The sequence below is a fragment of the Bombus pyrosoma genome, linkage group LG16, assembly GCF_014825855.1.
Source record: "Bombus pyrosoma isolate SC7728 linkage group LG16, ASM1482585v1, whole genome shotgun sequence".
Lineage (NCBI taxonomy): Eukaryota > Metazoa > Arthropoda > Insecta > Hymenoptera > Apidae > Bombus > Bombus pyrosoma.
This window is the reverse complement of record NC_057785.1, coordinates 6,819,076-6,843,672: the sequence shown is the minus strand read 5'-3', so window position 1 is coordinate 6,843,672 and position 24,597 is coordinate 6,819,076. Positions and strand designations below refer to the sequence as shown.

Here is a 24,597-nt window from a genome sequence, read left to right as displayed (position 1 = left end):
TGGAAATATCAAAATCCATTCTCGACATTCAAATTGACACAATTGTACGAAATTTCGTTAATTTCTATTAATTTGCTGCATATTATTTGGCGTTTATAACAGATTCCGTGTAATTAACGTGATTCTACTAATCGCACGTTTCTTTGAACTATGTATGCCGTTTCGTTGATGAATCTGCGTGCTCTCATGATTAATGAAACAAATAACCGCATAATCAATATTTCCACCGGTTGTAAATAATTAATGGCAATGCTTTATATTATAATCAGAGGCTAATTATTGCGTACTCCAGTTCCTCGAAGTCAAAATGAATAATTAATATTATTTTGTGCTTTTTCCTCTCGTTCACCAGCCGAGTTGTTTAACAATAACGGAAGGAATTATTTTTCGAATAAACAACATGACCTTTGCAAATGAAGATTCATTTTGTTTCTCATTAAATCCTGTATTTTGCGCATTTCGAAGTTTCATTCGGTCAAATTAAATTTTCATTTTATTTTAATGTTAAAATTTCCATACAGACAGCAATAAAGATGTATTCCTATGGGTAATGTCGATAAAATTAATTTTTAAATTAAATTCGAATTCATATCAGATGCAAGGAAATAAAGATTATAAAGGAATATTATAGTCGACTCCCATTATTATCACATATAAATAATCAATTCTCTCTAAAAGTAGGCGAATGCCCTTATTGAAAGCGGAAACTGGGCCAGCAAAACGGGGAATCGTGTAGCGACGTCGAATCAAATCAATCTGTTAACATACTCAATCTTCGAAATTGCTCGACTCGAAAACGTGCGATCAGTGGAAATGGTCGGCCACGATGTCGTGTCACGAACAAATATTCGACCTAATCACCACGATCTCACAATGTCATCATGAATGTTTCTAGTACAATAGAAACTCTACCTACGCTTCCATTATTTTTAATTCTATTCTAAAATTAGAATTGTGGTAAATCCATTAAAATGATGATTTTTAGATTCCTTGTCTTTCTTACTATACTCTATACTACATTTTATAGTCACTATAGTCTTGCAGTTATTATGTTTGATAGTCACATTATAGTTACATCTAATTACTGTCTTATAGTCAGCACACTATATTATCTTTATAACAGATTGCTTTTCTGTTAAAAATAGAAAAATACACATGATGATCAGAAATAAAAAATGAAGTAATTGCATCACTTATTCTTATTTTCATATGTGTATATTCTTTTCTTTATATAAATGTTTGTTCAAAAAATACGATTTCTTAAATACGAAAGTGATATGTGTGATTTGAAACTTGTATATTTTCATAGACTGATCTAAATTGCAGTATATTTGAAATCATACTATCCTAAAATTCCTAAAGACACGAATGAGATCAGAAATGAACGAAGAAAACACTGTTCAGAATGTTCCATGAGGCCATGCGGAATATTCACAAATGAAAGAGATCTCTATCCAGCTGAAGCTGAAATTTAATCCTTGCACAGCGTTTCTTCGGTTCTATTTGCGCGCAACAAAATTAGCTTTATTCTAGGATCGAATTGATACGAAACATCGAGTTGTTTCTCTATGCAAAGGATACAGCTTTGGCCAGAGGAACGGCTAAAAGCTGACCCTTTGTAATGGTAACACTAAAAGGGTCATGTGTAAACTTTCCTCCATAATGAACTCTTACTCAAGTGTTAATTAGTGGTAACGTTAGATTAGAGCTCGGAAAGCTTACGTGGCTAGGAGCCCAAGACTCATTTGTTTATCTCTTCACTAGGTAAGTGAAGTCTGACTTGCTTCCTTTACCTGGATGGGTTGAATATGTGAAGCTTACTTAGGATGGCTGAGTGATTCATAATATGTAGGAAACTACTATTGACGTCTGAATCTTGTTTGACTAGGTTAGGTATTTAATAAGATTTATATCCGAAAATCTACCTTTAAATTTTCCACTTCAAATATTCGATGTTCAAATGCCTCAAATATCAAAGCTTACAAATTTTTATAATCTCATATAGCAACATTTTTCAAGATTCCTATCCAACTTAGAATTTTCAATTTCCCTCTAAAACCAATAGACAACGGTCAATATAATTAAGTGAATATAATAAAAACGCAACGAAACACCATTTACCCATGACATCAAATATAACAATAAACCCAAATTTCACATTCTGATTGCCCCACATCTTGACAACAACTCATTAAGGCTTAATCTACGTATTATCTTACTACTCACTCTAGGAACACGTCGGACTCGCTTCTGGGTAGCACCAACCTCGGCAAAACGATCGCCTTCTTGCGTCTACTCTTCAGCGTTTGCGCGGAAAACTGGAATTCCATAGACTGCATCGGCGAATACGGACTCAAAATGGTAATCTTCCTGTCACTGCCACCTGGACTGGTCAGAGAAAACACATTGGAAGGCGGTGGTAAACTAAGTTGCTGTGGGATCTTTCTCTCCAGCCCAGTATTGGCAAACAGACCACGTCTAACTTCGGCATTTAGACTCTCCTCTCTATGAAGATCGTCGCTACTCTTTGACTCGACGGTCATGATCCTCCTAACATCACTGCTAGAGGATGTCAAGAAGCTCCTGTAGTGACTCTTGGAACTTGTCACGTGAGACTCTGAAGACAGTGACAGAGACTCCAAGCTCTTAGAATCCTCTATGTATCGCTCATCCGCGCTCAAAAAGTTCCTCGAGGTTCTAAGACTCTCCATAGATCGAACTGTCATCTGAGTCTCACTCCCGGTGGTTAGAAGGTGTTGTTGTTGTTTCTGGATCTTGGACAGACTCTTCACTTCGGGTTCGTAATCCTCCTGACTCGACGAAGACTGAGGGCTTCGATGGAACAGACCTAGACAGGCAGATCTGTTCTCAGGAAACCTGGATATTTTGCTCCCTTCCTCGCCCACTCTTAGGCTGGTCCTCGTCATAGTCTGCTGTCGAGTCATCAGGAGAGACTCTGCTTCCTCTGGAACGTCTAGGGAATGACAATGTCTGTCTGAGATCCTGGTACCCTTTTCATCGGTCACTAGGGACTCTGAGGAGTCCTCATCTTTTGAGATGTTCTCCACTTTGTTATCGGAGGCACCCTCCATGGTGTCAGAATCCGTGGAGTCCCTTCGATGTCTTGCTCCGAACCTGTTTCTGGATATAGATTTCGAAGACAATAGGAGCTTGCTTTCTGATTCTTTGTGAGACAGTTTGTTGACCAAGGTTACAGATTCTCGTTTCTCATCTGTGTCATCATCATCCATTTTTTAGAGTTTCTGGGTAACCCACAGGTTGATGCGGAGATAAAAATGGTTTATAGGAGAGGATCGGAGAGGATTTTAAATGGCATAGGAAGATTGAATGGGTTTGGGCTGAAACAGTGCTGGCGATCTCGTGGTTCGGGTCACGGATGACCGTATCTTGATCCCTGTTGGGTTTCCCGAATCATCACAATGAGAATCACGGTAGCCACGGTACGGCTCGAGCCTATTTCTGTCTCTTACGATGTCTCGTTCGGTGTTTAACTGGGAAGCTGAAAGAGTTAAGACCCGTGTCTTTTAGTGTCATTGGGCTTTCGGGTCTTTTCTTTTGGAGTACCTTTAGTCACCTTGGAATTTTTTGATTTCTATCATTTTGCATCAGCCATTTATCAGCCATTCTATATTTGAAATTCAATCGAATTTAATTTAAAATGGAAGATTATTGTCTCTGCCGTTTTATCGTTACAACTTAATTTAGTTGAATGTAATTTCGAACGAAAACTGGTGGTTTCTATAATTCTGCATTTGGAATAGTTGCGACGGAAGATTTAGCGAACTATTTGAATCTGGATCGACTATAAAACCAAATAGGTTTATCATAGTTCTCCTATCGACTAGATAACCCGATAGATTAACCCAGAAACGTTTGGCTCTCAAGTATTAGCATGCTTTCGCGTGAGCCTATATCCAGGTACGAATCGTTATAGATGAGCATGTTTCTCTCATCTAATTTCAGATCGTTCATTAACTACTAGCGATATTTCGAGTTCCAGTTATCAGGCAGACCTTGATGAAGTTGAATATGTTCTATTATTGTACAACAGATTTTACGATGCTAACGCATTATGGCTCTACGCATCAATAGTAATTTACTTTCGTGTGATAAATTTTCTAAATTTTTAACACAGGTATATTTCGATTTTTCCAAGACCGCCATTAATGTTTTTTATATTTTATAGCTGAACGGACGAACAATAAAATATTGCTTATTTTCGGCCCAATAGCCTAAATTTGAATAAGATTAGGATAATATGAAAACAAATGATTAATTCTCAGACATAATCAAATCTACAAAAATTTAATTATCGCAGATCAAAAGTCCTCTGAAACTGAAGCACCAGTGGATCATACACATAGCAGGAAACACTATCAGGTTTATCTACCTTCGACCATTTTGTACTAGCGATCAATTTTCCATGAAACATCATCCTCTCGTACTCCTTCGTTCCAGTTTCGCGCAACTATGAAAAGTCGCATGGATGAGAGCCTGGGAACGAAAGATCGATCCGTCTCGCATCACCGGTTGATCCAATCGTCGTTAGCATCGATTCTAGCGAGCGCGTTAACGCGATTGCCACAATTTTACGACGGCAACAATCTAATATCTCACTTTAAACGATCATCCGAATTGCCTGAAGTGGCATCAGGTTAATCGATCCCTGGAAAATCCAGTTTCAACCTTTTTTCCCTCTGGAGAGAGTCGCAAACTGTGCTATCGATCTCGACTTTGAAAGAATAGTAGAGAATTAAATGGGTTTCATTTTTGAAACTGGATTTTACACAACTGTTTTTTTACAACAATTTTTACAAAACTGTTGCTTGCAAATACTGCTAATTACGGAGATCTATAGACAGGCTACGTGCTGTGTGTTTTTCAAGTTGAAATCGCTCGTGGTTTTGGAATTCGATGTTTCAATATTGTTAGATTATTAAGTTAATTTCATGCTGGTCTGCAAACACAACGTTTCATTTGGAACGAGACTGGCATCGAAGGCTCGAACGATCGTTATGGGAATTGATCGAAGTGGGTTTTCGAAATCGCCCGATACTTCAATTAGCAGTGGGAGAATTGTAAGTGTGTGGAATATTGTTTATTGTAAGTTAATTGATTCTATGGTAGTATATTTAACAAGCACGAGGTGAGATGATATACTAATTATTTTATCGTTTGATGTCAATTTAACACCAAATTTAATTCAAAAACTAAGAAACATGTAGACTGGTCCAAGCACGTAATTCGCGAACGTGTGTGCGAAAGGGGCTACCTCATTTTCGAAACAGGTCAAAACCGTCCCACTCGTGAAACCTACCCCGCTCTCCTCCAGAATGGTAATGGTCGTCGTGAAAATGGAACAACCCTGTCAAGGTCTCAATTAACCACTCTAAAATTAATGCGAAGCATTCAAACCTACTGAGAATTTTTAAGTTTCTCATCGTATGAACATCGTATAGTCATCGACTATACATTTCGAAATATAATATAGTCGTCGACTATAAAACTCAATTCCCATAGTGAACACTAGTGCGTCGATAATTTCGAACTCGGCACGCAAATAAACATTAAAAAATTCCAGTAGTAATATCCAAGAAGATGACAGATAAAATGACGGATAAAAGAAAGCTGATAGTTAAAAATGACTAAAGTCCATAGCGTATCAATTTTCAGAGTTTCTTCTACTCGCCATTATAACTCGAGTTGATATCGAATTCCATCCATAGGCGAAATGAAATCAGAGCCACAGAGGACGAAACAACTCGCCATTGAAATTAATAGAGAAATTGTTCAGATCGAATTAGCGACGCGTGATTAACTCACGCAACTGCCTTTGGAAATGGGATACGTCTGCACAGATGGTCTCCAACACGAACAACATGGACAATAGATGTCTGCTCGGACGCCTCCCGTTTCGGGACACAAATGGCGTTTAATTTAGGCGACGATTGCCAGGGGAATGCGTTCGATATTATGGGACACCGTCTCATATATTCTTGGACCTGTCCTCTGTGGGAGATGATCGCCTGGAGCACGTTTCTAAATTTATTTTCAACGGCTTTAGGATGAGTCGTTTCGAGGATCGAATGATGCTTATTAATAGATGCTACGCTAGCATGAGCATTGGCACGAGTTCGCGAACCCCAAGTGATTCGGTGATTTAGTACGTTAGGGGAATCTCTTATGGTGAATTATCAGGTTATTGTGTTCCCCTTTTCGTATCATTTTTACAATGCTCTTTGAAAAATTCTCCGTGGCTTCTATCAGTCTTTTAGTGCAAACTTTCTGGCTACGTTCTTTTAATGAACAATTCAATAAATCAAAATATATTTTCCTTGTCAGATATTACAACTTTTATTGCGCTCGTAATTCACGATAATTGGGCTTCAACATGCCGAGGCTTTCCTTTTAGTTTTTACTAGAATACTCAACTACGATACTTTGCTCGATACCCAATCCTAACCTCAATGTCAAGGATGAAATCAGAAGCTTTTAATTCCTGAAACAGAATCTACAGAATAGTTCTTTGTTGTAAACTCAACAAACGATCTAATTTCTCGTGGTTCCACCATTTTCCCGATACCTTTTTTCCCTTTGCCAACGTTGCTCGGTAAGCAATCTCCGCATTCCGCTCCAATTAATTATCTTCTACGCTCATTCGAGGTTGCAACAGGGGGATGAGAAGTTCATGGAGATGAAGAGTCTCAATTACATTCGGACTTCGTTTATTGCCAATTATATTTATAATCGACGCAAGTGTGCTCGACGATTTTATATATTCACGTGCATTTCGATATCATTGAAAGGATTCGTTCATTCTCTGAAAATGACTTTAAGACAAAGCAAACTGTTTTCTGAAACGCGACACGAAAAAACACACGACAATTAACACGAGATTGTTCGATTGCTATTATATTTTCATACACGTAATATACGCTGTGACTCAAATCGACTCTCGAAAATCATTCAGGCGAATATTCCCTGAGACACTGCCGCAGTTGCCTCACAGGATGTTTCCGACAAAACATAATTAATGGAGGACCTTCCAGGTCAACGATCATGTTACTACCATGTTGCAGGAATAAAGCGACGACAGAATGATAAATCCTTGAAAATCTAAATATTTGAATTAGATCGAAATTAGGAAATGTTAAAGGAAAAAGACGAATGGTCGAAAAGGAATTATCTTTCGAGGATTATAGTCCTTTCACAAACATTATGGCAGTATTGCACAGCTCTTTTCAAATGTAAATCTGCACATTTCTTCCTTTACGTGGATCCAGTCCAATCATCGTTCTATATAAACGGAATATCTCGGTTGAAACACGATAGAATACTAATTTGCGAAATATTCGAATAATCATTTTCATCATCTCGAAGAGTAATTTTCATTATTTTGTTATCTCGTGAGATATTATAAATAAAAAAAAAATCGTATTATAATTTGATAATCTAACAGTTAGATTTGCATAATTAAAAAACAGTCGAAAGGAGGAAGCGTCGTAGAAATCGACTACAAGCAGAGACTATAAATAAAGATAGTACTGATAGATAATTTTTGAACAATCGTTGAAAATTTCCCGATACCTGGAAAACGTGCCAGAATTCACTTAGAATTCTTTCGTTCGATTGTTTGAGAGCTCTACAACTCGACCTTTGTCGATTTAATGCTCTAAGGAGCGAGGAACCATCCACCCACGTCGTTTCACACGATTTATCGTGTCGACAGTTAGTTACACTTCTCTTAATCAGAGTAATAAAAAGGTTTTACGCTAAGCCACCCACTCGACGTTGTTTAATATTATGAGCGAGTCTATATCGATGAAAGAAAAATATAATCGAAGAAAGAGAAGCATAGGAGCAAAAAAGAAAAAAGAAAATAATCAGAATCAGAAGAAAGAAGAAACGATTAATCGAAAAATTGTGAAGCTCGGGAGAACAAGTGCAACACATAAAAATATAAATGTATAACCTCGAATTGAAACACTCGTACAGAAACCGATGCGCCGCAACAAAAGGCAGAAAAGGGAAAATCAAAATCAAAATACAGAAGCCAATTAGTCTAAGAATGTGGAAGCTGGAAAGAATAGATCGTACACATGAGAACCCAATCCCTAATTGAGACTCGTAAAGAAACTGGTGAGCTTCGACAAAAGATAAAAAAAAGAAAAGGATGAAAATTAAACCACGGAAGCCAATTAGTGTAAAAATTGTAAAGCCCGAAAGAACAGATCCGACACATAAAAGTCCAACTCCTAATTGTGACGCTCGCCAAGACCTCGTGAAGGTACTGGCCCGCTTCAACAGAGGGAAGAATGGGAAGCAAAAAGAGAATCGAAATCGCAAGAAAGAAGCTCGACTAATCCAACGTCACAGTAGACCGATTCAGAGGCCTATGATACTATCATCGACCCCATCAGAGAATTAGATCACGCTGCGTGGGTCAGGCGTTCAGTCAGCTAGCACTTGCAGCGTGCTCATCGAAAGTGTTCCAGTTTCTATGGCCTTTACACCGTTAAAGGCGAATTCCCACGCGATAGCTGCTCCTCACAGCGATTAGTTTTCGGATTATTTAGGGGATTTCATAGGCCAGGTCGGATTCTAGCCAGATTGCCAGAGTTGTAGGTCAAAGCTAGACTTCGTCGACCGTGAACCGCTCTGATAATACACGTTGTTGCAAGCCAGCTGCATGCATCGATCCAAGCAGACGCGATCCGTTGATCATTGCCGTTTAGTAATTCACGCTACTGTGCACATTGTGCGGCGTGTGCTAGCAGATTTCAGGTTTCGCTGTCAGACTTATTGAAATAATCGCGGAAAGTAAATCATTCGGGGCTTTTAGGGAATTGGATCCTCTGGCTGTGTCTAGAGAGTGGCTGCGTAAAGTATTTAAGGGCTATTTTATTTATTATGATACTTAGACAGACCTAACCTGAATCAAAGAATCGATAGTCATAAGTATTTGGATCATCATCATTGCAGAGTCGTTTTCTTTTTCCGATTGTAAGTAATTGAAAATATGGATGCTTGGATGGACTTAAAAAGGGTCTGCGATATTTCTTACAAATAGGAATTTTGGGCAATGGTGTTCATGGGTTAGGTCGTAGATTTTGGGCAGAACTTATGGCAGGAATAGCTAAGCGAAGTTGAAAAGAAATCAAAGACTCTTTTTTGATATAGTTGTGGATGAATTTTTCAGGGAGTATTTCCATGACAAAAGGAATTTTGATCCGAAACATAGAGGTGTCAATGACTTTTTGAATGAATATTTTCCTGAAAAACAAAGGAAAGAATTCCCGCTATGATTTCTAGCAAAGTGGCAATGCATATTTTAGTATGAATATTCTCTAATCCGATATGAACAAAGAGGCGTTGACGCCTTTTTGAAAAAATATTCTGTTGCCAAAGGAGGAAGAATTTCTGTGGAGATTTTTAGCAAACTTTCAACGAATACATCTTTCAACGAATATTTCCTAGCGAAACATTTCTTTAAAAAAAGGGACAGGAATTTTGATTGCGATGCGGATCTAAACATCTATATCAAATCTCGTCATCTGGCAAACTTGTCTGATCTCCAACCTCCACCTAACATGACCTACTTTAGTTCCCAAAATTATATAAATAGTTCTTAGAAAAGAAACAGTAGCGTAGTATCCAAGTTCTATCGATCTGTGAGTACCAAGTGAAATTCTAGAATTTCTAAAATTAAGAAATATTCAAGAGAGAGAGAGAGAGAGAGCGTACAGAGGAAATGTGACAATAGTTTCGTTGGTTGATTCGTGATTTTCTATTCCCTTCTGGACCTTCGCGCTGCGACTCGACACCTGAAGCGTCGCATTAACATTACTGGACCCCGGAGATGATAAAGGAGACGATAATTCGAAGTTTGGCCGAGTCGTTACTCACGTTATCAATTCGGATGCGTCTATGTGAGTGTGTTTGTCACCTCTCTTCTTGTCTCTTATTTTAGTAATAATAGTTAATAATCTGAAATTTTAATCGTAATTAGGCATTTTTGTACAACACATAATATATAATTTATAATTTTCCAATGAAAATAATCTCTCGGAATCTTTTCCCATTTCCCCAACTATTCGTTGCTAAATTATTTATCCAGAAAAGTAGTAATTCTGTTACTAGATATTTGCATATTTCTTAATTTCTTAACCTTCCTTAATCTTCGATTAACCAACTGATACAATCTTTCAGTCGTTTCACACACTAAATACTTCAATATTCAAATTCGTATGATTGCACAAGGATGTTATAATATATTGGAAAATGAAAGCGATTGTTTGCATCCCAACGATCTTTAATCGTTCGCCACGATCGAGAGTAGTCGTTAAACGAAACATTTAAAATCGAAATTCTCTATTACATGGCGCACGTTCTTGAAAAATAAACAAATCGTGCATGAATATGTACCGTTGTTATTTGCATTTCAGACGAGATACCGTGAATTTTCACGGTGACGAATTTTATTAAAAGTTTCCATCAATCGTGTATCGCCGCTCGAAATGCAGTTTTCCACCGGAAAAAAAGAATTTATCGATCGTAAATAATCGCTTCTCGCGAGTGAAACGCTAGAGGAAATTCGGCACACGCTCGTTTGTTACGGTTGCAGGTGAATTACGGCGACAGTTTCGATAAAATTCTCAGAAATCCTCCAGAGATGGCTGTAAAATACGTAATTCACGCTATTTCCACGTGTCTGTAATATTCACGATTGCTCTATTTAACATGTAATATTTACGAACGCACGATTTTTGTCAAATTTCGTGCGATAATTAATAGCAGGAATATCAGGATTTTGGGAATAAATTTTCGTCTCGATTCGGTTTGATATAAAAATTTAAAAAATCTGCATTTTGAAGAAATCTTAAAGCTGCGAGAGATATTTGGTCGCAAGGCCGCGAAAAGAATCGAAAAGGAAATTTCCAACCTTCCCGAACATAAATTTGGAAATAATTTGCAAAGATTTCGGATTTTAATCATCTTTATATATATTCTACGGTTTTAAAGGGACATAAAAATTCGCATGACTTCGGGAAAATTCTCACAATGTTTTAGACAAATGAATTTTAACAGAACTGTCAGCAGACATCGATTTCCTTGACAACCAAGAGAAACACGTTTCTTGCGTCACAAGGAAAGCAGATCCCGCAATCTTTTTGCACGAAACGAAGAAAGCTTGCACAGTTGCAACGGAGAATGACTCGTTAAGAACTTTCTCAACTAAATTCTAATCTCCCAGATGCAAAATCATGGATGTGACAAAAACAGTCTGTGATAAAAAGAAGCCTCTAAAATCATTTGTCTTTTAATACGATCGATCTGTCGTCCAATTTGATTGGAATGTGTCGCAACATGGAGATTCGATAATCGAACAAATATTAAATTATTTCGCGAATTCGCGCTGCCTGGAACAGCCAATCGAACTGCCAAGTTGACTCGAGCATGCAGGACCCGTAGTTAATTGGAAGCTCCCATGATATTAAAGTTTAAATTGCCATCGAAGCTGCAGCAACTTTGGTTTTGCCGAACTTCAAGTCTCCCGACACTTCAATAATTATCTTGCTTATAAATAGGGTGTTTAATGATCGCGTTATCCCGATAAATTATTAAATTAATTAGCTAGTTTCTTCTTCGCATAATTTTTTAGTCTTTCAAAGTACTAACATTTCTCATGTTTTCATCTGCCTTTTGTGAAATTGATAAAAAGAAAAAGGAAAACGATAGAATTAGAGAACGTCGGAATTTTTCATACCCTTATACCAAATTTCGCTGCTACGTCTCCGTGTTTAGTTCTTATAATTTTATTTGACAAGTTTGTATATTTTATATTTTCGCTACTTTTTAATGGTATGTGTCATTAATGACTAGAATACACATTGATTGACGATGAAAATTATTGTATAATAAATGTAATTATTATTGGACATTCATTAAACTATTCCAGTGGATCGAGATATTATCATATTATCTTTCAGTAAACTTTCTCTCTCTTAGTTGTATGAAAAATTTCTCTTAATTAGTAGTAACAGGTGAGATGATTAAGAAAGGTCATAAAGTCGAGCGAGATTCTCGAAACTGCATAAATAGCGATCGCGTCTGAGATAATAATTATCCAGGCAGAAAGAAATTAAATTACAGTTCACAATTAAATCTTGCTACTTGCTAACTGAATAATTTACGATTATTACAAATTAATCCTAGCAACTCGTGTACTACGTTGTACGAAATTTCTTACTTCGAACCTTCCATTTCTCGATTTTTCGATTTCACGTCCATCTATAATCGACGAACTCGTAACTTGAAATGTTTCGGAAATATGTATCACCCCTATAAACTAAACGAGAAAGGTTTCGAAACATACGTTCACAGGAACGAGGAAGAATTTCTCAATTTAAGAACAAATAAATAGACAAAACGAAACATTGGAAGGAAGATTGGCAAAATAAAATTCAAAAGGTTTCCCATCGAGAGTTCGATGGTATCGTTTAGCGAGCTTCTTGTGTAAAGAAGAGATTGTGGATTTCTCGAGCGATGCGAGGAGAAAGAGGGAGAGAGAGAGAGTGAGAGAGAGAGAGAGAGAAAGAGAAAGACCAACAATTTCCAATCACGAACGCAACCTTTTTGTACGAGAGGATTTTCCAGCGAAAACTCCCGCGAGAAAATCTATTTTTTCAGGGAACGTTGTCTGCTCCTCGGGGAATCCCTCGAGAGTTGAGTTAAACTACCTGTTTAATTTATTTATGAGTGATTTCTATGCGACCCATAACTCGTGTTCTTTTACTCCCTTCGTATTATAACGAACAGAAGGTAATCTTTTTTTATTCTATTTGTTTGCTCCAAGTGCTTCACCTAATTCCTTTAATCTTCGTATTAATTTACTTGCTCGATTCGATATTCGTCGTTACTTCGTTTATGAAGGAATTACTAAACGATTTGTTCGCAATTGTCATAAATTGATTTGTACGCGTGGAATTCAATTTATTTTCCTGGAAATTCGTTTAGCTGCGACTAACCTCGATTTATGGATAATTGCCTTGATAAGTTCGGAATGAAGCATTCAGAACCCTCCTAATTGTGTTTACGGGTATGTACACGTTGATGATAAATTCGACGATTGCCGCCTCTTGCTATTGAAATATTGAAATATTCTGCAATTTTTAGGAAGTCGCAAAACTCGTAATTCTTCGATTTCAGAGCAAAGAATTTAGCAAAGTAACGATATCAAGTATCAAGTATCAAGTAACGATGGTATTAAATTACACGCTAGCGAACGTAATAAGAAATAAAAGGTGACATCGTGTCGTGTAAAAAGTAACAGCAGCTTCATGAACTGAGAAAAAATCTGTTGCAAATTAATCAAACGATAGTATCAAGTGAGATAAATAATTATTAGTCAAGTATCGGTAGTAATCGTGGTATCGAGTTACACAAAAGTAAATATCATCGATACGAAAACAAGATACTTCGTAACGTAACTAATAATGATATCGAGTGTCAAATTAGTTGGCAGTCAAGCGTGAATAGTATTAAATTACACAGTTTCACGCCTACTGCGTCAGAATTAGGAGTTAGTCCATTTCACGTGAACGTGGTAAAATAAATCGTTCCAGAGGCATCGAGCAGCAGTGGCTATTTTTCACGTTTCGCGGGGGAAATGATGCGAGTATCGAGGATGAAACCACGGCCAATCCAAGCTTCTCACACAATCGACAACGACCGATATCGATCGACTTGATTCGTCGATTCCCCTGCAACGTTTCGCTAGCGATAAACCATTTGTTTACTGTAAGGATGCTGGCAGTTTCCATCGAACGTGTAACTTTAAGAAAAATTCCTTCTATTTTGAACACGAATCTGTGGAAATAAACTAGAATGTTTCAGATATCCGTACAATTTGAATGTTTGTAATTCTTCTCGGATATTTTTTTTGGTCTTTGAAGCTATTAATTTCAGTTTAAAAGTTTGATCGTTGTGAAAATAAAAAAAGTCTATGTGCATGAAAAATTAAAAAGTTTGCAAGTTTTTATTTCCCTCGGAATTTTTTAATTTTTCCAAAATACCATTGTGAGTCAATATCGATACTAGTATTATAAGCAAATAATAATGAAAATATTCGACAAAATGTTCGATGAAAATACGACGAAAGCCTGTGGGAATATTTTCTACCTTTTCACGAAAACTCTCCACACAAGATTTGACATATTATTTTCTGTTGCATGAAAAATACTGGAATTTTATTTCGAAATACTTAATCCTCCAATTTTTCCCAGCATCTCCCTTTACAAAGTAATCATCCCACAATTTTATTCAAAAGGATGGAACATCCATATAATTAGATTATTTAACGTGAACATTGTTCCCGTTACGTGTTATTTTAACAAAGGACGCACTCGTTCATTGTGAAAGCAATACTACTACCTTGAATACTACACGCAGGATACGAAATATCAACTCGTTGAAGTAACATTTTTGTCTGTAACGCTCGTACCTCTATAAAGTTTACAATGTTCATTCCTTTTATCAGAGACACGTGTAACCTTTAGTAAACGCGAATGGTAAGAAAGTTCAATTAAATGAATTTATAGGAACGCATTGTAATTCTACATGGAAAAATAACATTTACATTGTTTGACAGAGTCTAATTGGAAAGTCTAATTAAGAAAAGAATTCTCAGCTGTAATTTACTTTCTTTCTAATTTTAAACAGACGTATTCTTAAATACTTAATAGCCAAACTCTCATACTAACGTTTTTTTAATTTCAACATAGTTCCACGAATTTCTGTATTCCGCAATTATAAGAATCAAAGGTTCTTTCATTATCGCACTCTCTGTGTTTCGTAAATACGTAATAATATACGATAAAGTTTTTAACAAAATTTCATCATTTCGCAGAGTAAATTCAATACAGCTGTCGCTCTTACTCGTCAAAGAGAAAGATAAATGTTGTAAAAAAAATGGTGTGAGAGTGTCTTTCAAAGAAAGTGTTCACATCTACCTCAACATCTTAAATAAAATTCAATTCAAAAATCCTTTTAGTACTACACACTAGAAGCCAAGTATCGCACACTTAAAATGTACGATCACGTTCTGCTTAATCTCATGCCATTCTACAAATATATGTACTACAAAAATGAAACAGAAGTTCTATCATATTTTGCAGGAATTGTTGAATTAAAGAATTATGTTCGTATTTCTACAATTAGAATAAAATTCGATAGAGAAATTCTTTGAGAATTATACACTGCAGGCTAGTGTACTTAAGTGTACTTAAGATACTTATGATATGAGATAATGGTTTCTATCTAATCCTTACGATATGAAATAGTGTTCTCTATCTAGTCCTGTGGAAACGATATCAAACTGATATCACGAGTAGGACGACGGTAGAATGTCCGCAATATGATCGACCGACACGTGTGCGTCCTAACTCGCAGAAAGCGGCTATAGCATTGTGCATAACTCAAATTGTAGCCTTCTAGCTCGTTGTTCCATTTTCATCCTTTCTTCTGCAACCTTTTACCCGCTTCTTCCCGCCTCGCTCGTCGTTTTACCCTATTTCCTTTATCAAACATCATTATACTATAATTTTAAAAAGGACACAAGGGAATTGTCTCGTCTGATCTCTAAAAACACTTTTTTCTATAAATGGAGTCTACCACTTATACCGATTATATGTAAGAGTAGCAAGAAAAATTAGGATTGCTGCTAATTCGCTATGCCTGAGAAAGAAACACAGTGGCAAAGTTAGGATTAAAATAAATTACGAAATTTAGGAAAGAAAACTGGGAAACAGCACACAAAGCGTTTGATAAAAATGTTGTTCGTGAAACTGTGCTTCTAAATAGAATGGAATTTATATTGGATGAAGCATATACTGATCGTAATCAATTTATTGGAACATCAAAAAAAGGTATAAAATGGGGCAAAATGTTTTCAGGAAATATTTGAATAGAACCGTTAACAAGATTCCTCGATTCTATCCACCACCCCTTTTAACTGAAAATACAAGAGAAACTTCAAAATAAATATTACAAAAAGGAAAGCAACACAAAGCTATGTTCACCGAGCAAACGCCGTTCTACAATTGTTAAAATGCTCCTCGACAAAAATAAAAACACAACTGCGTATTTCATTAATTCCCCCCCTAATTAAAAGAAAACTTTCAAACGAATACAACATTTTTTTTATTTCTCAAATACTATGAGAAGCTTTTTGAAAAGTTTAATCAACGGTAGTTCAAGCGGAGCGGATACAGTATACTGCAGTTTCAACGGTGGCAATTTTTCCAAGTTGCTGGAAATGGAAACCAGAGCCATAGGCTCCCTTTAAATACAAACAACCCTGTGCAGTTCTCTGCGACTAGTTTGTATTTGGTCGAGCAACGAGCACGAATTAGCCCTGGGCGACAGCGTTTTCTGGGTTCAAGGAGATAGTTTGTCCACGTCGCATGGAATTGACTCGTCGTATTACAACATGTCGTAGATACGACGTTCGAACCAATTGGCAAATATTCGTCGGTCTTAAAAGGGAAATTAGTGACTTTCAGGTGGCTTCCCTTACTGTTCCTCGCGTATTGGCTACCTGGCATCCAACGTACGAAATTTTGGAACAGATACGATGTAAATTCCTCGCGACTTAACATTCCAGGGAATGTTATAATCGACAATAGTCGATGTTGTAAATTATATTGCTATCAATCGGAACTGGAAGGGGAATTTTCGAGGAAGGTTAGGAATATGAGTGGTGTATCGAATAATTTTACACGAAATAAGGATTTGAGATTTTGAAGTAAAATTTTACTTCCAAATCATTGCGTCCACCTGGTATTGCGTTAGGTTTGAATAATCTCGTATTGGCTTTTTCGTTTTGAGCGATTTCAATGGCATTGAAAGCCCTCCCCCTCACCCCGGCAAATAATTGAAACGCACGAGAGGCAGAAATGGCTGGAAAGAAGAACAAGATTGCACGCTCGGTAATTGGATTAAAACACGAATAACGAGAGGAATTCGCGGATCGAGGATCCGCGATTTTTGCGCTTGAAATTGATAATGGGCCGGGGTTTTCCAATGTAGACAGAGTGGTTGTTTCTTCTCTCTCGATGAGGGAGAAATTAATTGGTAAATTTAAAAACTGATTTACAAAGGACTCGGCTGATAATGTCATTTTTAATTCCTTCGAATTAAATCGCATTTATTTCATTCGAGTTTATTTGGCATATTACAAGTAAAGGTTTCAATTTACGCAGGGAACGATGCGTCTTGATTTCCGGAAATTGTAATAAATTAATTCGCAAGAATCTTTGTGAATCAGATTCTGGGAGCATTTGGAGTTTTCTAGATAAACATTTTTGATAAGAAAATGTAAATGCTCGTCGCAAAGAATCTCGAATTTCTTGTTTCGTTAATTTTATTTCTTGTCAAATTTATCTTTAACATTTTCGTTCTGCCGGTGACTACGAACGTGATTTAAGCCAAATATTTTCTTTGCAAAATTTCTCGCGTATTATCGTATCGTACATTGACACAGCGTAAGATAAATTACAAATTCGATAGTACTTCGAATTTTAGACTTTTCACAATCCATCGTTTTCGTAATCCTCATCGCGTATAAGAATCAATCGTTCTCACGTGTTGCGATATAAATTAATAATTAAGGTAGAAGCACTCGATTCCAATTTTACGTTATTATCCCCGAGATAAATTTCAAAGGACCAGTCGCATTGTAACATTATCCGTAGTCGACAGATGCAATCATTTAAAGTTCTGTTGCAAAATTTCCCCAGTCGGTGCAAGGTCACCGGGGATAATCATTTTTCACGTCACGTTTCTTGGCGTAATTCGAGTTTTCGAAATGATACGTGGTGGCTAGTTGGCAAATAATTGTTCGGCCATTTTCCACACAACTATGGACTAAGTATAGAAAGACATATCGAGTTGTATTTAGGAACAGGAGAAACCGGTTTCGTGGCACCGCAAAGCGCTTAGTATCAAATTTGTGAGAGAAGTGAATTATCTTCTCGACTAATGGGCTAATGACTCCATTACCGTGCTTTGACGACACATTCGCTGTTATTTTGGTGTGCGGTGGAAGCAGTTGGCGGCAATTGCCCGCCTCAAAATGCGTTTTCCGGTAATTGGAAACGTTTATTCGCTAGATATAGTTTAAACGTTATAGCAAAAGAATAGAGAATTTCTAGAAACTTTCATTGGCAAACAAATGTCAAGAAGGAAGATTTTTCGATGATTAATAACATCTACAATCCTCTGCAAACCTTTGCAAACTAATAAAATCCACGATTATCTCTCGAACTTCAGTCATCTGATATTTTACATTTAAAAAAATAAATTCCGCACTCCACAAAATTATTTCTCTAAAAAGAAATCCACCAGTACATAGCAAAGTTCAGTTGAGTCCTCTTCAAACCTCCGCAAACCTCCGCAAACCAGCGAGATCTTCCAATCGCGTTGGAAGAAAAATGAAATCTCTGTCAAATGACAAATTTCAGAAATAAAATCTCGCAATATCTTTTCCAATAGAGAAATTAGAAGATTGTCAAGCAACTAAATGCGACTTTCCTCAAACCCAGTCGTTCGTCCACGACTCATACCGCCACTGTATTGGGAAAAACGTTAAATAGTAAGCCAACGAGGCAATCGATCAACAGCAATCGTAAGATGCCCCACTTCCGGCGTTCCCCTTATCAACTGTACACGAATAGCATCGGTCTGACCACGATCATCGTATTCTACTGGCTCGTTTGATCGATACAAGCAGCAAACACGAATCAACGTCCATTAGCACAGATCTGTGACAGATAGATGAAAAAGTTACCATCACGCGAGAGCTCCATTTTTCCTGTCTTTTTTTAACTTTTTATCTTTCTCTTTCCACTTTCTTGGAAGTACGGTGAAGTGTAAAAACGGCATTTAACAATTAAAGAAACAAGAACCTGCCAGCTTCGTTCTGACTCGCACGCGTCGTTCTTGCTGATTAATTTTTCATGCACGCAAAGAGTTTCGTATGATATTCTTCGCGATAAATTATTATTTTTCCTTGGTGTTAATTATTCTCGGTTAATTCAGTTTCAACGAGATTGACGATGAATGATTTCGTTTTGTATAAGTAATTAGATCGATAAGTAATTAGGTAAATCAAATGTATTTTGCGACGGTTAATATTCAATTTTTAATTTCAGATGCGCAATCTCGTAACTGAGTTTCTGAACTGAGGTTCGAGCTACATGGAATGCGAATGCACGAATGCGAATTTTTTAAACAAATACGTTAACTGATCGAACACAACTATAGATCAATTAACTGACAAACGAACGTTCGCCCGTATTCAGAACAAATTCCATGCGTTAAAAATGGAACGTATCGACGCTACGAACAAACGACATAAACAAAAAGCACAGATGTCTTCAGTTCTATGCACATCGACTCCTATTATTCCAGCGAATAAAAAGAAAAAACAGAGGGGATAGCTAACAAACAAGGTTTTGAATTGTTTAACGAGCCATTTTCCCGGTTATCATAAATCAATGGTTGATAGACAACATAAGTATTGTTCAAGTAAATTTTATTAAGAAACCAACTATTAGATTGGCAACCAACTGATTGCGGATTTTGTCATTAAATGGCATTGACAAAATAGTGACGATATATCGTACGTGAATATTTTTCAAATATTTTCTGCTCAAATGTCGATCGGATGTACCGTAAATAAATACATTTTACCTAAATATTGTCGAAATATATCTCATTTTAGTGAAATTATTAAATGTTTGATGCTGCTATACTAATTGTAATATTATAATAATACGTTTAATTATAATCCATTGAAATATTCTTCAAAGGCATTCGATTATCATATTCGAAATATGAAAGTGCCGCTGAAGCCTGACATCGAAGACAAAAATATTCGAAGCGAATCGTCTTCGGCATCGAAAATTCCTCGAATTCCCAAGCCGAGCTGATTAAGATCCTTCTATTTCGGTCGCCAGCGCCCCAAGTGCGACGCTTACTAATTCGTCTCCGCGAACGAAAGAGGAACTCGAGCGAAGAAGAGACTCGCTCGAATGTTGACCCGTGTCGACGTTTTAACGTCGTTGACGTTGGAACAGTAGGCGGCGTCGCGTGGGAACGCGTGAAATGTGGAACGATCGGTGTGAAACGCAACAGCTGCGCGGAAATGTTGAAGAAAACCGATCGAAGCTTCGAAATGCGTTCACTAGCAGATGAAGCAGTGCGAAATCTTGGCAGAGGAGATGGCTTCTGTGCTTTTTCTGGCACTCACATGCTCGAGATTTTGGCTGTCTGATTCGAGGATTGGGCCAAGTGTTTGAGACACTGAACTCGTGTTCTCTAGGGACTTTTTCTTCTTCCCAGGAAATAACAGATTGAGGGTCCAGTTTGGATCGGCAAGTATCTGTTACTTGTTGGCTGTCACAAGTGTTCTTTCTTTTCGCATACGGCCTTTTCGACGACAGATATCTTACTCTGACTCTCTAGTGACTTAATTCTTTCTAAAGAATAGGAGGAGTTCGAGGATCTAGTTTGGTCCCGGAAGTATCCGTTATTTGTTACTTCAACGCGTGAAAAAAATTTTCTGATGGATTAAAAAATCGAAAGTTTACGTTTTTCTAAATGACGTGACCTTAAAACACAGCTGTCAAAGGGAAGCAAAATTCAAAAGTGATGGAAATATTTTTAGAGATCGAGTCACAGGTAGGTACACGTGGAAAAATCAGGAACAACTGTGTGATACCGACAGAACGGTTGCATATTTTTCATTTGTAAAATTCTATTTATTAAATTAGAATCAATTAGCAGGAGTTCCGTTGCTCTGATAAATATTCGCTGGAATTGCCACGTTTCAACGGGAACAGGCATCCGTATGATATGGTTGACATAGAAACGTGATGTGAAAATACGAGAACCCAGGGAATCTCTACTATCTCCTCGAACGCGAAAATGAAAAAAAAAAATCCCGTTATCTTGCGTGTAAAATATGATTAGTTTACTCTCGTGCATAACTAGCTTCTCTCCGCAGATGTCTTTCTCACATCGAAATTTTTTGTGAAGTAACATTTGTTCATTCTCTTCGTGTAACAGCTAAACGCGATCTCGTAGAATTTATTTTAAAAACATTTATTTTTGTACATTGTTTTCATATTTTCTGTACTATATTGTTTATTATACGTTATATACATAGTGACCTGATATAACAAGCAAATATATTCCTGAAGAAGAATTTATTTCGTATTTTATCGAGTATTTGATTATTTATTTATTTGGAATTCATGTCGCATCTTACTTGGAACGCGATTATTTATCTATTTAGACTTCACTTGGGATTGAGTTATTCGGTTTTATGTTAATCTCTTCTTTCGCGTGGTAATTAGATTCTTACAAAGGTGTCCTTCGTTTAATTTGCTTTTTAAAATGATCATTAGAATGCTGTCAGAGTGCCATGTCTTTCAAATTTCGCAATACTCGCTAAGGATATTATTAGTTGAGTTATTGAAGCATTCGTGCAGATCGTTCGAGCCAGTTCCATGCTCAGATTGGGTTTAAATATTCCTCGAGTTGTACAACAGGCATTAAACGCCAAGGAAAATAGTTTCGGCGTGGAATTGCTTAGATGGATTCGCTCGCGAAGAATCGTGCAGCTGTATAAACATGTAACTGGGCCAAAGTACTCTTAAGAATGTGGATTATCAGGTGAAATACGATGGAACGTAGCAACATTCGCTGGCAAACGTATCATACTTTCAAATGACTCTAAACTAATGCAAAAGTCCTGCTGTAAAATATCGACTATTAAGCTAATTAAATAGCGTATAAGAGGGTTAATAATCGAAACGACCAAAATTAAACACTTCAAATATTTAATTCTATAATTTATAATGATTATTCGATTATTCTACGGTATCTTAAACGTAGAATATTCTAAACGTTGCAACAGAGAGAATTGATCGGACTTGATCTCTAGCACAGTACACCAGGAAACAATAAAAATTCCTATTAACTGAATATTAAGACGATTTGAATCAAGATGAATTGCAAGATTCATTCGAATGTAGCATAAATTCAGCAATTTGAAATTGTCGATGAAACTTTCATTCTGCGATCACATTTCCACGCTGTTTGATATTAGAACTCAAAGTGGAACGGAGGTTAGATCCAAGCCGAGAAACCTTCAGAATTGGTAACAACGTGGAAGAAACGTGTTTCTTTAGCTCTTTATCGTGTATCATGTTTGTACAGCTGGAAAAGCAGTCCGCCTTGTCTATAGCATCGTTAACTGTTGTGTCGGTGTGACGACAGAAAAGGAGAGACGAATAAAGTGGAATACCGACCGGTTGATGGTGGAGTGGTATAACAATGAAGGCGACACCAGCTATCTCTTTCAATCCTTTTTGACGAATGCACTCACTCGTCCCTCGTGTAAGAAGATTTCCACATCGATTTTTCCTCTCCGTTCTACAGCTGCTGTTGCAAGATATTATCTACTGCGAAGGAATCTTACGATCATCTATCAAATGAAAATGCTTTGCTTCGAGAATAAATATGATGCACATGGTACAGTGTCCCATCTTTTTCCAATCAAACGTTATATTCATATGCTACGCTATCTGGTATGGTATATTCATAAGTATATCGTTACCTATGTATTTGTGGATTACGTTGTATCCTTAGTTCAGTTTCTTTTTCGGATTTATTATGTTGACCTGTAATCCTGATGCTATTTTGGGGTAATATTAAGCAATGTTTGTTTGAAAATAAGAAATTAATATTTGTTATTTCGTGGATTTATGTTGACCTGTAATCCTGATGTTATTTTGGGATAATATTAAGCAATGTTTGTTTGAAAATAAGAAATTAATATTTGTTATTTCGTGGATTTATGTTGACCTGTAATCCTGATGTTATTTTGTGATAATATTAAGCAATGTTTGTTTGAAAATAAGAAATTAATATTTGTTATTTCGTAGATTTATGTTGACCTGTAATCCTGATGTTATTTTGTGATAATATTAAGCAATGTTTGCTAGAAAATAAGAAATTAATATTTGTTATTTCGTGGATTTATGTTGACCTGTAATCCTGATGTTATTTTGTGATAATATTAAGCAATGTTTGCTAGAAAATAAGAAATTAATATTTGTTATTTCGTGGATTTATGTTGACCTGTAATCCTGATGTTATTTTGTGATAATATTAAGCAATGTTTGCTAGAAAATAAGAAATTAATATTTGTTATTTCGTGGGTTTATGTTGACCTGTAATCCTGATGTTATTTTGGGATAATATTAAGCAATGTTTGTTAGAAAATAAGAAATTAATATTTGTTATTTCGTGGATTTATGTTGACCTGTAATCCTGATGTTATTTTGGGATAATATTAAGCAATGTTTGCTAGAAAATAAGAAATTAATATTTGTTATTTCGTGGATTTATGTTGACCTGTAATCCTGATGTTATTTTGTGATAATATTAAGCAATGTTTGCTAGAAAATAAGAAATTAATATTTGTTATTTCGTGGATTTATGTTGACCTGTAATCCTGATGTTGTTTTGTGATAATATTAAGCAATATTTGTTAAAAAATAAGAAATTAATATTTGTTATTTCGTGGATTTATTATGTTGATCCTGATGTTATTTTGGGATAATATTAAGCAATATTTGTAAACAAATAATGTTGATAAAGTCACCATAAAGACAGTCAAGTGACATTATTATATTTTATTACATTGTACAGATCACGAGAAATTTTACGACACCGAGTTTGTGTAATTTATTTCTGTCCGATCACAGTAGATTCATGAGCTATTATTAAAACAGAAGACTTTCGTGCAGTGCTATATGTATCTCTTTCGTACTTCTTAACGAATTCAGGGTTGCAATATCCTACGAGCAGACTTTCAACTTGACTGTTGAATTTTAAATTAGCTGACGAATGCAAGTCTAAGCCTGAAACTGCAACTAATCTTCGGTTTGAAGATGTTTCGTTTGGTTTGAAAATCAGAAACTCTTTCTAAATAAATTTCCACGGTGTTTCCCAGTGTACATTGTCCATTCTAAATCATGCAGTACGTATATTTAGAAATTCTTGAGTTAGATTCAGAATTAGAAATTTTTTAAACTGTTAAAAACTGTTAAAACTTCGACTGCAGCGTTAGAAGCTACTCTGAAGTAACAAATAAAATCGATTTTATTGGAATATGTTGAAAATTTACCAAAGTCTTTGGCACTTAAATTCTCCTAAACTGTTTTAAGTTCGAAGCAAGTAATCGTCAATAGTTTGAGAAGGATGTTTCATGTTTGACGTTAAAATATTCAAGTGCAACGAACTTGATAATAATTTAAACTGGTATATTTATTAGCAATAGATCGATTGCTTCGAAAGAACGGTAATTTAGATTGACAGCAGCGCTAATTCAAACTGCTGAATTTATTTTCACGGACGGACGTTTATTCCACGCTCTAATTCCACACCCACTTCCGTAAATCATCCGGAGACGATACCAAAAATTTTGAACACAAAGTAACTGTT

At 36.3% G+C, this 24,597-nt stretch overlaps 1 protein-coding gene across 13 annotated transcripts in view; it reads right to left on the bottom strand.

Annotated features, from left to right (window-relative positions):
• LOC122576262 (cAMP-specific 3',5'-cyclic phosphodiesterase-like) overlaps nucleotides 1-24,597 on the bottom strand; it is a 357,163-nt gene that overhangs the window by 147,573 nt on the left and 184,993 nt on the right. For 4 of the 13 annotated variants that reach the window (XM_043746283.1, XM_043746285.1, XM_043746286.1 and 1 more), the window contains exon 2: nucleotides 2,227-3,520. The exons of the other annotated variants lie outside the window; for them this stretch is intronic. In XM_043746283.1, coding sequence (XP_043602218.1) covers nucleotides 2,227-3,251 — 1,025 coding nt within the window. In that variant the 5' untranslated portion in view covers nucleotides 3,252-3,520. The remainder of the gene's footprint in view (nucleotides 1-2,226; nucleotides 3,521-24,597) is intronic. 13 annotated transcript variants of the gene reach the window in all.